Here is a 15,523-nt window from a genome sequence, read left to right as displayed (position 1 = left end):
CACATGAAAGCTCGCTTGGAATTTGCAAGCATCTGAAGGATTCTCAGACAATGAGGAACCAGATTCTGTGGTCTGATGAAACCAAGATCGGACTGTTTTGGCCTCAATTCTAAATGTTATGTCTGAAGGAAACCAGGCACCGCTCATAACCTGCTGAATATCATCCCAACAGTGAAGCATGGTGGTGGCAGCATCATGCTGTCAGGGTGTTTTTCAGTAGCAGGGACTGGGAGACTGGTCAGGGTTGAGGGAAAGCTGAACCAAGCAAAGTACAGGGATATTCTCAATGAAAATCTGTTCCAAAGTGCTTGGGATCTCAGACTGGAGTGAAGGTTCACTTTCCAATATGACAGCAATTTCAAGGTTGTTGCAAAAGGTCTGAATACTTATGCTAATGTGATATTTCAGGTTTTTTTTCCTTTTTGATAAATTTACAGACATTTCTAAAATTCTGTTTTCAGTTTGTCTTTATGGGATACTGAGTGTAGATTAATGAGAAAAAATGAATTTCAACAACTGTAGAATCAGGCTGCAGCATAACAAAATTGACAAAAGTGAAGGGGGTCTGAATACTTTCTGAATGCACTGTAGATAAACAATGCACATATAAGGCTTGTTCTGTTTAGTTGTAGTATAATACAATCACAGCTATCATGGTGTTCTCAGGAAAGCTGGGTATATAATGTTTACAGTGTTAATGCAATCTACAAAGATAATAAAAAAATAAGATAAAGTTTGCCTGATGTGATTGATTTTTCCATGTTATCTATGATAGAATATTATTTTCGGAGTATTCATAACGTGGTCATTTTCTCTAGAATCTTCTTGATGAAACTAATTTTAGTACCAAGATTCTTTTTTGACAGCGCCCTATAAAAGGGCTGCTGTCAGACTCAACCTTCGCTGGATTGTTCTCACGTGTTGTACTTAATAAAGAGCTATTGTTACCGTTAAGCCTGTGTGTGTCTATCCATTACCCTATCTAACACCTACTATCTTAAAGTTTTAGCCCTGCCCCTTCATACAGATTTGCGGAATTGCTTCACAGAAAAAAAATAGTGTTTTATTGGAAGATATTTGAGACAACTTATAAATTAAGAAATTTTGATTTTTCTTTGCTACTAGTTAGCATTTTGACATTCTTTATGAGCAAATGGTATATTGTTCTTTTGTCCTTAGCATCTTTTACTAACTTCTGTTCATTCCCAATTTTAATTTTCCCAATACCATCCCAGGAAGGTAGGACTACTGTTAAGCAGTCTTCCTTTATTTTTTTCAGAACTTTGTGAACTTTTTTTTTATCTTCTGCTGCCCTTCAAGTTTTTACTGAAAGGAATTTCCAACAATGGAAGCATATTTACCATTATGCTAATGTGATATTTCAGGATTTTTTTTTCTTTTTAATAAATCATGGGTGAGGCGGGTTACCCTGACTATGCTTGTAACAGAATGATTTTACAATCTTGAACAAATACAGTTTGCTCTAAAAGATTTATTTACATTATAAGTGCAGTCCAAAGTGCAAGGAGAATGAATTTAGGAAGGTGTGATATTATCATACAGTATGAAAAAAGGGAGTGTCAGGTGTTTTTTTCCTGAGTTATAGAACAAGAATCAGGTTTAAAAATAGAGCAAGGTAATATAAGAAATTCACTAAATGAATAATGTTAGTGTGAGACATATGGTACTTTTAAGTAAATATATATATTTACTAGTTTATGTTTAAACTATTTGTATCTGTTGTTATTCAACTTATTCAGAGTTACAATGGTAAATATCTAGATGTATTTCCTTTGTTAATACCAAATGTCTCTGAGTTCCTATTTTGCACTTAAAGAATGATAGGCCTGGTTAACTGAGTTTAAGCTGCAAATCTCAGTTATAGAGGTTTTATAGTAATAAGACGTTGGGCAGCACAACTTTCTTTTTAGTAAATCAGCATAAATATTTAAAAGCATAGTTATCAATGTGTCTAACAAAGATCCAAATCAATTCAATATTGAAGTTGAAATATGGATAAGATTTGCATTTGAATCATGGTTTCATACTTGATCTTTTTTCTTCTCTCTGCTTTAGGTTCATTACAGTTCACTAGCTATCCTTCAAAAGTGGTTCTAAACAAAATAAACATAATTTATTAATATTTAGTGATGGTTTCTGCAGGATATTTCTAAAATTTATATACAGTACCTATTATAGAACCTATAATCCCAAATTATTGATGAACTATAGGTCCCATCAGCCCTGGCCATCCTAGCATATGGGGATGAGAGTTAAGGGTTATAATTTAGTAATATTTTGAAGGTCAAAGATTTAAATCAATTTAAATAGCTTTAGTAGCAATTATATGATTGCAAAGTTTCTCCAAGAAAGAACAAAAGCATTCCCAAGGCAGGTTAAAAGGGTCAAATGCCATTGAAGTTACATAATATAAATTCCTTTTCTACATGTGTCTTGACATTGTATGCATGGATAAAAGAGTGGCACTTACACTGGCCATGTGTAATCTTGTGGATGCCTCTGCTATGTGTGCATGCATTTTTGTGTATGTGTGTATGTATATTTGAAATACATTCATTAGAAGAAGTAGAGTTGAGATTAGAAAGAGGCCACTACTTGTCTTTGGTATTCAGAATATAAACTGCATCCTTACTGCATTCAGAATATAAACTGCATTCTTACTATGCCAGTTTTCTTTCTAATTGACAGTGAGGATATTGAAGTAGTGTCTAGCTTGTGCTTATTAGGATATCCATCAATAGTAAAGGAACCAACAGTCCAGATATACACCACAAACTAGCACTTGATAGGACAACCATGAAGGCCTTGGAAAAGATATTCAAACACCATGATACCTACGAAGATCAGAATTGAAAGAATCAGGGACCCATAGTCTTCCCAGTGACACTCTATGAAAGTAAAATTTGGACTTCGAAGAAGAGGAATATTAACACTATTGAACTTTAATGTTGGAGAGGTTTCTTGAGAACACCATATCCAGCCAAGTAAACAATCAAATGGATCATCAAACAAATCAATCCAGAATTCTCACTCACAACACAAATCACCAACTCAATTTTTTCTGTTTTGAATATGTTATGTGAAGATGCAGCTGTCTGAAGAAGGCTGCGATGCTGGGAAAGATGGAAGGAAAGAGAAGAATAGAACAAGCAGCGGGGATAGACGCAATTGCAGTGGCAATGAGCATACAATTGGAAGACAAAGACCAAGCTAGGGATGGATCATAATGGAGAAACTCTTCATATGGAATAAGACTTTATTGAGTCTTTATTAAAATTCAGTTGCCTTGGAAAAATCTAGAAAAGTACTCTCCAAAAGTATGCTTTTTAGAATTTTCTGGCAAAAGTAACAAAATAATTCAGGAGTTATTTTAAAAACGAATAAACTTAATTCTTTGCCATTAAAATGTTATATTCTATATTTATATTCTATATAAAATTTTAATATTAAAAATTCATATTTTATATTCAATGCTTTAAAAAATCACTAGTAAGTCTTTGTATCTTTGCATCTATAAATTATGCTTTCTGTTACATTAACATTTGCAACACTTAAACGTGATTTTATTTTATTCAAGACGCCATAGCTGAAATATAAAGAAATGCTTCATTTCTTCTTCCTTCTGTCTGTATGCCATGGTGCAAATATGATAATAGCATCACAGAATGAGTGCCCAGATGGTCTCACACATATTGGGGTTAAACATGCCACCTAAACTATAACTGCAATTCATGTAGAAAACACAGTTTTTGTGCTGGAATTAGACAAAAGTGCACGATTTGTAATCACATTAACATAATCAGCATATAATCATTACAGCATTATTTATGATAATCAGCAATTCAGTTATTATATCTACTGAATCCTATGAATTATTTACACGATAATTTCTGTTTTCTTGAGATCTAAAGCTGCTTTTTTGCATGTAGGTTAAATATCAGCTGCCTTAATACAAAGGAGGAAAATTACAGTATTGGTTAATTATTTCTATCTTGGCTCTAGTATTTTTCTCATTTTGTTTTCTAATTATGTCTTATGATTCCTCCTTTTTCTATGGCTCTCACATTCATAATATTCCCCAGTAAATAACTTGTCTTGAGTAAATTCTTTCCCTTCCCACTCAACCCTTCATCAGAAGTTAATGATATCTATATACCTTCTACTTCCACTAAATATAGAACACAGTTTATGTTTTTAGTGTTAGATGGAACATCAAGTCATTAATTTGGGAAAGTGTAGGGATGCGGGAATGCTGCATGTATCTATGACTTTAATTGATGTCTATTTGTACACAGCTACAAGCAAGATTAAGTTAGATTGCTCTCCATACCTTAGCTTTACTTAATTCCAGAGCTATCTAGGTGAGCAGAATTTCAATTCTTTGAATTTCCTTTACTGACTAATTCTGATTAATTTGAGAGGCAGCTTCATTGAAACCAATGCGAACTGAATTTTTGAGCAGAAGTATCTGTTTCTCACAGATGATTCTTGTATAATAGCTTTGCCAAATCTGATGGCATGCAAATCCATGTTTAGAATGGATTGACAAGAGTTGTTATTAAAGTTTTTGATATGCATTTACTGTGGGTGTTGTAGAGTATATAATAAGTAACATAAAGGTGAGTTAAAAGCAAATTTGGTATGGAATTTTAATAAGAGTAAGTTAAATAACCCAAATTGCTCTTTCACATTAATCTTTTCTCACCTACAAACGATTTCATTTAATTTTATATTTTAAATAAAAAATTAATGACAGAGAGAAAGGGGACTGGTTGTTTAACAAAAACCATGAAAAGTAACCTTTCTTAAGACTACAGATTGGATAATAACAATATTATTCTCTTAATTGCTTTGCAATCTCTTGAGCAAAATGGCCTTTTGGAACCAACTGCTTCTAAATCAGTATTTTTCAATCTTAGCAACTTCAAGGAGTTAGGATTTCAACTCCAGAAGTCCGCTTGCTTAATGAAAGTTAACTCCTGGTTTGATGTGATGTACTTAAATCTGTATACGTTATATTTTTATAGAGCATACAGTTTTTGCTAGGGCAAATTCATTAACCATGGAGCAAGTTTGGGCTTCTTCTTTGATCTCCAATAAAATATACCTTTTTTCCAATTGTGATTTTAAAACACTGCTTTATTTCTTTCCAGGCTGGCAACCTCGGTGGTTCCTTCTTGCAGGAGGTGTGTTATCCTATTATGACTCACGGGAAGATGCTTGGAAAGGCTGTAAGGGGAGCATTCAGATGGCAGTTTGTGAAATTCAAGGTAGAGAGACGATATCCACAAAGTATATCTTCTTGCTTATTATGTTCAATGACTTCGTTTAGAAAGTCATCTGCAGCTTCATAAGCCGTGTATAGTGAGTATGTGAGTATGTGTCATAGACCCATACTTTTCCAAATACATTCCTGGTCTTTTTCTCCACCTCTTTGGAATGAAAAAACATCCTATCTTGCTTTGTTTCCTGTTAGATCTGAAAAAGAAGAGATCTACATTAATATCAGTTAACCAACAGGGACAATAATTTATTAGCTTAGTTTTTAAACTGACATGAAACCTAGAATTAACATCAATGAAGAAATTAAAAGAAAACTAATATCAGGTAAACTAGAATTTTTGTGACAAGGAAGTGAAAATCATCAATATGAGATATATTCATATTTTGATTTATTAATGCAGAATATGTTATATAGCTCTTAAGATGGTTTGCAACACTTCCTCATTTATTTATTCCTGGTGTACTGTAATTTGGCCTATGGAGCTATAATTCTGATTTTTCTCCATGGCGCTGCTTGGAGAGTCCAAGGAAGAAAGGAAGGGTTAACACAGCCTATCTGCCCAAGGACTGAGTTGATTTTTTTCCCCTGGTCACGCCTCCTTTGCCTCCACAGGGTCAGTTTTAAAAACTCAGTCCGCCCTATAGGACGTACTCAGGGGAGTTCCCGGTCTTTGGACAAATAGGCTGGGTTTCCCAAAAAGAAGACTTATTTTTTAGCTAGCATAATACTTTTCAGGATTTTTTCCCTTACCAATTCGACCTTTTTACTATTGGCTTTGCTTAAAATGGACTAAATTAAAACAGAGGCATTGGAGGAGCCCACCTGTTGCCCTAGCAACGTACTCAGCTGTGGCCACTAGTCCGGCGTCTGCCGGCGAGTGCGGGGACGATCCTGGAGTTGGCTCGCCCCCGGCCGCTTGCTAAGGGGAATTTTCGGCTGAATTTCGCCCTCGGCGGCGTCCTGGCTGGCTCCGGAGGTTGCGGAGGCCATTTTGGAAGCTGCGTGTTGGCGCGCTTTTCCAACGGCCGTTTTAGACGTCTGGCTGCATTTTGGGCGCCCTTTTAAAGCGCGCGAAACTAGCGGCGGCCGTTTTCTCTGCTCACTTTAACTGATAGCAGCAGGGAAAGCGCTTGGATTCTCCGCACCTCTCTGCCTCTCAGCAGATTGCCGCGGAGAGCTTGGAGTGTCCTGCCTGGGTCTCCAGCAGTACCGGAGCCTCTTGAGTGTCCCTTCGGCTGAAGGAGCGGCTGTGGAGTGTCCTGGTGCCTTCTTCCAGCCTCCAGAAAAATTGGAAGATCTGCAGATGCTTTGGAGCCGGCTGGCCAGCGTCAACTACCCTTCTCCTGCAGTTTGAATTGATCCAACCCCCGTACAGCCATGGCAGACGAAGGTTTGGAGCAGAGGGACGAGCTGGCTGGGCCATCCGCTAAGCGCAGTAGGCCAGATCCCTCGGGCCAGGGGAGAAAGGGTGGAAAAGGGGCTGGGGGAAACCCCCCCCATAACTCCTCAGGCAACAAGGGCCCCAAGCACCTAGGAGATAGGAGACTTGAGGGTTCCAGAGAGCAACCTGACAAGGCCCAGGCCCCTCATCTTCCTCAATCCTGTGAGGCTGAGCTTGGCCCTGTCCTGAGCAGACGTGAGAGAGAGGACTCTCTCTCTAACCAAGGGGATCAATCTCCTTCCATTAGTGGTAGGGATTCCAGATCTGTTTCTCCTGCTGCATCTCTGGGTTACCCAGATTCCCCCAGTTCCTCTGTAAGGGACGATTTGGGGCCTTTCCCTGGCTGTTCCCACATGGAGGGGCCTTTAGCTCCCACTCTCTATGCAAGGGGTTCAGGCTCTTCTAGGCCCAGGCCTGTTGAGGACAAGGGCCCAGCTATTTCGCCAGAAATGCAGGAAATAATTACTCAGGCCATCTGTCAGGGCGTGGTTGAGGCCTTGCGCCACATGGAGAGCAAAAAGGGTAAGGCCTCAAGGCCTACCTCCTCTCTAGCGGCGGGCAGGGGCCGTGAATCTGGTTCCCCAGGCACCTCTGTCACCACAGAGGTGTCCACATGGGAAGATGAGACTGCAGATGAGTTCCAGCTTTCGGAGGACGAGGATATGCCCCCGGACAAACCTGCCTTCACTGGTTTGTTCAAGCCTTCTCTGTTTAAGGCCATACTGCACAAGGCTAGAACCTCCACAGAGTTAGGGACTAAGCCTAAAGACAAGGCCTCTATTCCCATTCCTCAGGACCTTAAAGCGGGCCTATTCAGTGAGACCACTCCAGATCCGGAACTCATTCCAGTTCCTGACATGTTTATGGACGTGGTGCAGCGTCAATGGGTGCAGCCGGGGACCCTGGCCAACCCCAGTGGCGCAGACAAAACTCTGTTCCCCCTGGAACAAAAGTTGGAGGATGTACTTAAAATGCCTGAAGTGGATGCTCCAGTGGTTTCTCTGACCTCCCCTTCTTCCCTCCCAGCTGACCTGCTGGAGGGCTTGAAGGCAGAGGATAAGAGGTCTGAGAAGGCCTGCCTTAAGACGCACCAGGCGGCTGCCTGGGCGATCAAGGCCTCCACCTCCTCTTCCTTCTTCACGAGGGCTTCCTTGTTATGGCTGCGCCAATTGAGATCCAAGCCTCCCTCCGAGGCATCTCGCTGGCGTCATGATCTGGACAAAATAATTACAGCTGTAGAATATTCTGCCGACGCTTCCCTAACAGCGGCAAAATTCGCATCCAGGGCGCTCGCCTCCAACGTGACCTCACGTCGCTTGCTATGTCTCCGGCACTGGCAAGCCGACATGAAAGCCAAATGGAAGCTGGCCTCAGCTCCCTTCAAGGGGGGGTTCCTCTTCGGGGATGCTTTAGACAAATTCGTAATAGAGACGAAGGACAAACGCAAAATCCTTCCGTCTACTTTCAAAAAGAATGACAGAAAAGGTTCTGGATCCTTCAGGAAGCAGCCTTTTCGTAATCAGGACTCCGCCCAGGCCTCCACCTCTTCCTATTCCTATCAGAGGCCCTACAACCAGTCCACTGACAGGGCACAGGACAGGGGTAGTTTCAACCCCAGGGGTAGGCAGCAAAACCAGGGCTCCTTTCGTAAGCCCTTTCGAGGGGGAGGCAACAACCATCAGTTCAGGCGTGGCAAGTGACCACCACGGGACTGCTCCCATCGGCGGCCGCCTGCAACTTTATGCAGATCGGTGGGAGGAGATTACCACGGATTCGTGGATCCTAAACACTGTCAGGAAGGGGCTGACTCTAGAATTTCTATCATTCCCGCCCCGGACATTCATTCGTTGTCCTGTAGCCAGAAATCCCATAAAAAGATCCCTCATGCAAGCAGAGATCGATCATCTTCTCTTGATAAGGGCAATAGAGCCCGTTCCCCCAGAGCAGGAAGGGCAGGGATTTTACTCCATTCTATTCCTGGTCCCCAAGAGCTCGGGGGGGTGGAGGGCCATATTAGACCTAAAGCGCCTGAACCGGCATCTGGCCTACAAGCGCTTCAAAATGCAGTCCCTCCAGTCCATTCTCAGCTGCATTCGGCGAGACGACCTGCTCACCTCCATCGATCTCAAGGAGGCGTATCTGCATGTGCCCATTCACCCGGCTCACAGGAAGTTCCTTCGGCTGTTCTACAACGGCAAGCATTATCAATACAAGGCACTGCCATTCGGACTTTCTTCAGCTCCACGAACGTTTACAAAGCTGCTTGCAGCTGTGGCGGCCCACCTGCGCAAGCTTCCCATCCGTCTGGAGTGCTACCTCGACGACATCATCATTCACTCGAGGAGCCAATCACAAGCAGCAAGGGACGTAAGTGTCACCATTCGCACCTTGCAGGACCACAGGTTCTCTGTGAACTTAGAGAAGAGCCACCTGGTCCCTGCCACTCGCATACAGCACCTGGGCACCATCATAGACTTGGCCTCGTGCCATGTTTTCCTGTCTCCAGACAGACTGCGCAATCTCAGAGCCAAAATCCGTCAGTGTCGCAAGACTGCCACAATGCCAATCGTCCATCTATCCCAGTTACTGGGGATAATGATATCTTGCATCAATGTGGTTCCCTGGGCGCGTCTTCATGCCAGGGAATTGCAATGGTTTCTCCTGCCGATGCAGAGGGCGAAGGCAAGCAACTCGCCCAGGAAAGTTCGACTCCCATTGAAGGTGTCCCGCTCCCTGAAATGGTGGCAGTCACGAGCAGTGGAGAAGGGCTGTCTGTTCAAAGAGCCCGACAGGATTGTTGTCATTACAGATGCAAGCCTCTTCGGTTGGGGAGCGCATTGTCAAGGTCAGCTGGCACAGGGCAAGTGGTCTCACGCGGAAGCGGTTCGAAACATCAACTGGCTGGAGCTGAGAGCTGCCAGACTCGCTCTGCGACGGTTTTGGAAACAACTCCGGGGCCACCACGTGCTTCTGCTGACGGACAATATTGCCACAAAAGCACACGTGAACAGACAGGGTGGCACTCACTCCAAGAGACTCATGGCGGAAGCAGAGGCCCTGGGTCGTTGGGCAGAGCTTCACTTAGCGTCGCTGAGAGCAGATCACATCTCAGGCACCAGCAACGTAAGTGCAGATTGGCTGAGTCGTCAAACACTCGACAGCTCCGAGTGGAGGTTGCATCCGGACCTGTTCGACCAGATTGTGCAACGGTTTGGCCCGCCACAAGTCGACCTCTTCGCCACGGCAAAGAACACTCACCTGCAGAGATTCTTCTCTCGGTACCGGTCTCATCAGGCGGAGGGGACGGACGCCCTGAGGTCCCAATGGCCTCCCGGGCTGTTATATGCGTTCCCGCCTCTACCTCTGATTCCACAGGTAATCTCCAAACTCCTGAGGGAGAGGGCGGAGCTCATCCTGGTAGCTCCATATTGGCCCAGGAGATCCTGGTTTGCGGATCTGACCGACCTCTCAGTGGAAAGACCATGGAGAATCCCCCCACAGAAGGTGGTACTGACACAGGGGGCAATCACTCACCCAGAGCCCCAGTGGCTCCAGCTAGCCGTCTGGCGCTTGAGGGGCAGCTCCTGAGGGACCTACACCTCTCGGACAAGGTCATTCAGACCATACAAGCTTCCAGACGACCGGCCACGACTCGAATTTACGAAGCAACTTGGTCTGCGTTCTCCACTTGGTGCGAACAGCGGAACATTGTGAGCGCTGAGGCCTCTGTGCCTCAGTTACTGGACTTTCTTCAAACTGGGCTGGACAAAGGTTTGGCACCAGCTACTCTTCAGAGGCAGGTCGCGGCCCTGTCTACCATTCTGGCGAGGCACCAGCCTCAGACATTGAGTCATCACCCCCAGATCAGGAGTTTCCTAAAGGGGGCCTCCAATTTGCGACCCCAGGTGGTGCATAGATATCCAACCTGGAACCTACCATTTGTTTTGCAGGCGTTAACCTCTGCGCCCTTTGAACCGTTAAGAAAGGTTTCCCTTCGGCACCTGTCTTTAAAAACTGCCTTCCTGATAGCTATCACCTCGGCCAGACGGGTGTCGGAGATTGCGGCCTTCTCTGTCAGAGAAGAACTTTGTATCATCCACCCAGACCGTGTCATCTTACGTCTGGACCCCTCCTTTTTGCCAAAGGTAAATTCTCCTTTCCACAGAGCGCAGGAGGTGATACTCCCGAACTTCTGTCCCAAACCTCAGCACCCCAGGGAGCGCGGCTGGCACAAACTGGATGTAAGGCGTGCTGTTCGAATCTATCTGAAGAGAACTAAAGACCTCAGACGTTCTGAGGCCTTCTTTGTATCCTTTCAACCGGGGTCGTTGGGGCGCAAGGTTTCCTCATCAACTATTGGGCGTTGGCTCCGGGCCTGCATTAAAATGTCTTATGAACACCAAGGCAAGACAGTTCCAGCCCGTGTGACGGCCCACTCCACGAGAAGCGCGGCCACGACTGCAGCATGGGCGACCCAGGCGTCCATCCTGGACATTTGCAGAGCTGCTACGTGGGCATCTCCAACGGCCTTCATCAGAAATTACAAAGTGGATTCCTTTGCCTCTGCCGAAGCCTCCTTTGGGAGGAGAGTATTGCAACAAGTGGTCGAGGCTCCGGCCAGTGGTGACATTTCCCTCCCTGGGACAAAATAGCTTGGGCATGTCCCTTCCTTGGACTCTCCAAGCAGCGCCATGGAGAATGACCGTTGTCTTACCTGAACGGTCGTTCTTGGGGCGCTGCGGGAGAGTCCAAGACCCACCCAGGGTTCATAACTGAATAAGTGACAATTTCCGTGAACTTGCTGAAGCATTGAACTTCCTTGACGGTCAAGACTTCGTTTTTAAAACTGACCCTGTGGAGGCAAAGGAGGCGTGACCAGGGGAAAAAAATCAACTCAGTCCTTGGGCAGATAGGCTGTGTTAACCCTTCCTTTCTTCCTTGGACTCTCCCGCAGCGCCCCGAGAACGACCGTTCAGGTAAGACAACGGTCATTTTCTGTTTTTCCTATCCATAAATTTGTAGAAAAGAACTCTGATTAGTAATTCCGGGAGTTTTCATTTGGTTTATTTAGGAAGAAAAAGGGTGTTTATAATTAGACAAATTGCATCTGAATAAAGTTAGTCTAAATGTGACTATAGGAAATGTTGATTGAGTCTCACCTAACTCTTGATATTAGTTCATTCTATAGATAATACACGCATGGATTTGATGATTCCTGGAGAACAGTGCTTTTATCTCAAAGCTAAAGATACAGCTGAAAGACAAAAATGGTTGGTTGCCCTGGGAACTGCCAAGGCTTGTTTGACAGATATTCGGACATTAAAAGAAAAAGGCAAGTAATTCTCATATGGGGATCAAATTAATGTAATATTTCTCAGCTTCCCCCAAAGTAATATTTTCTATTTATGTTCATATCCAATCTTTGAATTACTTGTTGCACACAAGCTTTGTTGAACAGGCTTTGTTTTATTTCTTTCAAAAATCTCTGAGATTTTTTTATTCCTGGGAATCTTTACGCTGAATAGGGATTTAAGTATGAATGTCTCCTGAACATCTGACAATTTAACAACTGTGCAACAATGAATTCCTTCTTTTATAAGTCATATCAGTTAATTAAAAGCGTTAGAGTTATGTATAATGTAGGGAAAAGGTGTTATAATAAAAATTGCATTTACTCAAATATTACTTCTAATTTCCACCAAGTGAAAAGTTATAATCTATCAAAATCTATCTTTAAAACAAGATCTAAAAAAGATCTGGTTTTGTCATTTAAGAATATATTATATTCTTATATAAAGACAAATCTTTCTAATTTGAAATCTTGTATATTGTTTTAGAGTCAAAAATCAATATACGTACTATATTAATATCAAATTTGGTTTCATGGGTTTTTTTTTATTCTGCTTTCCAGAATTTAAGGAATAATTAAATGATCACTTTCCTAAATAGAGTATTCTTTGGAAAAATATTTGTTGAGAAGATATAGGAGATGCCTTTGATAGAATAACATATTAACAACTATGACTGATTTTTCTAATTTAATTTAGAATTTACAGAAAACACTGAAATATTGAAAACAAAAATGGCAGAACTTAGATTATATTGTGACCTACTGGTTCAGCAAGTGGAAAAAATTAAAGCAACTACTACAACTTCACATGTTCAGGTAATACATTCCAAAAAGCACTTCCATTGTCAGAAGTATTAGAGTTGAGATGTTTGCAAAAGACTTCAGTTACAAGTATCTTATAGAGGGAGTTTGAGAAAACAAATGTTTCCTTCAGATTATATTATTATAATTTTTGCTCTAATATCAGGCCTTTCTTCTGTTCTTACAAAGTTGTTTGATCGAAATTTCATTCTGGCTTCCATACAGCAACCAATATTCGGCTTTGAAATATAATTCAGGCCTTCCAAAAGTAGATTTGGCCTGCCTCTTTTGTTGATCTGAGTCACGGTGTTCTGATCACCATGAACTGTGTCTACAGGTGAATTAATTGATTTTCACATGTACACAATATGGAAGTGATAAGAAATCTAGACCTGGGTGTATTCTAAACAGTACCATATTTGGTAGGTGCTTGACACATAGCTCTAAAACACTGATGGCTAACCTTTTTGTCTTTGTGCGTGGGGACATGCCCCGCCCCCTGCACATGCATGCACGACCCTCCCCCGTGCTCCTGCTCATGCACATGGCTCCCCCCACCCCCTGTTTGGGTCAAGCAGGCTTCCCTGAAGCCTCCTGAAACAAAAAACGGGGTGCAGGCAGTGCTGCACCCCACGCACTCTCCCCCCATGAAAGTGTGCATATCCTCCGCATGCACAGCAGAGACCTGAAAATCAGCTGGATAGTGGGAGGTGCGCACACATGTGTGATGGAACTGAACTGGGAATGGCTCATGTGCCCACAGAGAGGGCTCCGCATTTTATAGATTTGCCATCACGGCTCTAAAGCGTAGCAAAACCCTGCTCCTTTTGTTAGATTGTAAAGAACTAACCAGGACACTAAGAAATCACCTCTCGTGTTTGATTAGAACTAATACTATAGAGAAAATACTCTTGGAAGAGAGAAGCTATTTATATTCCTCTTACTCAGATAATTCATGCAGGATATCATTACACAAAGAGTGAATTTTGAAATGGAGGGTTGCCTTGCCCTGTCATTCACTTTTAAATGGAAAGGCAAATAGGCAAGAGACATCCTGACAACTCAAGAGTGGCCTCATTTTTAAAGATGCAAAAGCTTCTGAGTTTTCCAGGAAACCTCAGTCCTACCTGGATAATAAGGTCTTGGTAAAAATACATTATATGTTCTGGCAGTCAGCAGTACAATCTGAATCAAGGTGTCTTGCTTTTAATGAACCTTCAATGTCAAGTTCAGTATCAGAAATCTGCCTAGGTACTTTCATGTCAGGAAACCTGACAGACAGAGTTGGAGTTCTTTTGGTGGAGGCATGAAAAATGTTTAAGGTCTTCCTCTTTATACATCCCCCATGAGAGACATATGTCAAGAAAAGAACTCCTGTGGCATCCAGCTGTGGCATCCAGATATGGAATATACTCCCTAAGAAGATCTGCTTGTCATTAATTGTTGGCTGGAAGCAAAAACACTTTTTTTTCCCCAGACACTTTTAAAATTAAAATCAGTAATTGATTTTATTATTGCTTTGTTTTGAAATTTCATATCTTCCAGATCAGTTAAACTTATTTCAGTTGAGCAATTATTTCTATACAGCATATACATTCTCAATTGTTAGGAAGAGACTAACAAAATCTACTCTAGCTTTTTAAAAATTGTAGCTTCCAATGCTATACCTCTAAATGCAAACTATCCTGGAATTTACCAATGAAGGACAGTTAATTAATTTGCGATATAAATAAATATGTCATCTGAGCTGGGAAAAGTGAATTCTGATATTGAAGATTTGCAATTGGGATAATGATGATGGCATGTTGGAAAGCCAAAAGATTGGGTAATGCTTGAAAACTTTTAATTTTGCAGCATGGAATTAATATGGGAGTACTATTGAACTCCAGCTGTGCCACATTCCTGAAGACTCTTGAAGAATGTATGCAGATTGCAAATGCTGCCTTTTCTTCTGAATTGCTTCACCATACTCCAGGAGAAACTTCATATTCGGTTATTCGCAAATTAAACAAGGTAAATTTATATAATCTCAGATGCTACAAAATAGTTTATGAACTGACAACTTACGTTTGCTTATGGTTCAGAATATGGTTTGCTCTTTTCATGAGTCCTAAAATCATCCACAAATTAGTGTTATTGCTCAGCATAAACTACTGAACAATAAAGGCACCACATTTTGGCAATCTTCAGTGAGAATCGAAGCTAAATGCTGGGCAAGTCATCAGATGGACCTAAAACAAATACAAAAGATTCTTTCTCAAACACAGCAAACAACTCCCTCCAAATTTTAGCATTATTAATATGTCATGAAACAGTAGCTTTCTGTCAAGGAAAATCATTGTAACAAACAAGCACTGTAGATCTCAGCTGCCAAAAGGGTGACTTTCTATTATGGAAATCATTCATTAGATATTCATAGAATGAGCAATTCCAAATGCATATATAATTGAATTTTGGCTTGAGATGTGTTATTCTGGAAAACAGGCTTATGATTTTTTTTTTGTCAAGAAAGCCTGTAATATGTCTACGTTTTTGTGGAAAAAGGCATTAAGGAACAAATTTTAAATATGAGTGAGAAATTTATTAACAGACTGTGCATTTTTAACAGATATTACAAATATGGTTT

General features: G+C 41.9%; 1 protein-coding gene across 1 annotated transcript in view; it reads left to right on the top strand.

The window, feature by feature from the left end:
• PLEKHA8 (pleckstrin homology domain containing A8) overlaps nt 1-15,523 on the top strand; it is a 33,117-nt gene that overhangs the window by 2,012 nt on the left and 15,582 nt on the right. Inside the window, exons 2-5 of the mRNA XM_081931913.1 lie at nt 5,175-5,291; nt 11,923-12,078; nt 12,794-12,912; nt 14,752-14,910. Of these exons, the coding sequence (XP_081788039.1) occupies nt 5,175-5,291; nt 11,923-12,078; nt 12,794-12,912; nt 14,752-14,910 (551 nt within the window). The remainder of the gene's footprint in view (nt 1-5,174; nt 5,292-11,922; nt 12,079-12,793; nt 12,913-14,751; nt 14,911-15,523) is intronic.

Source organism: Natrix helvetica (assembly GCF_964273705.1).
Source record: "Natrix helvetica genome assembly, chromosome: Z".
Classification (NCBI taxonomy): Eukaryota; Metazoa; Chordata; class Lepidosauria; order Squamata; family Natricidae; genus Natrix; species Natrix helvetica.
Note: the sequence above shows the minus strand (reverse complement) of the source record. Positions and strands in the feature narration are given on the sequence as shown.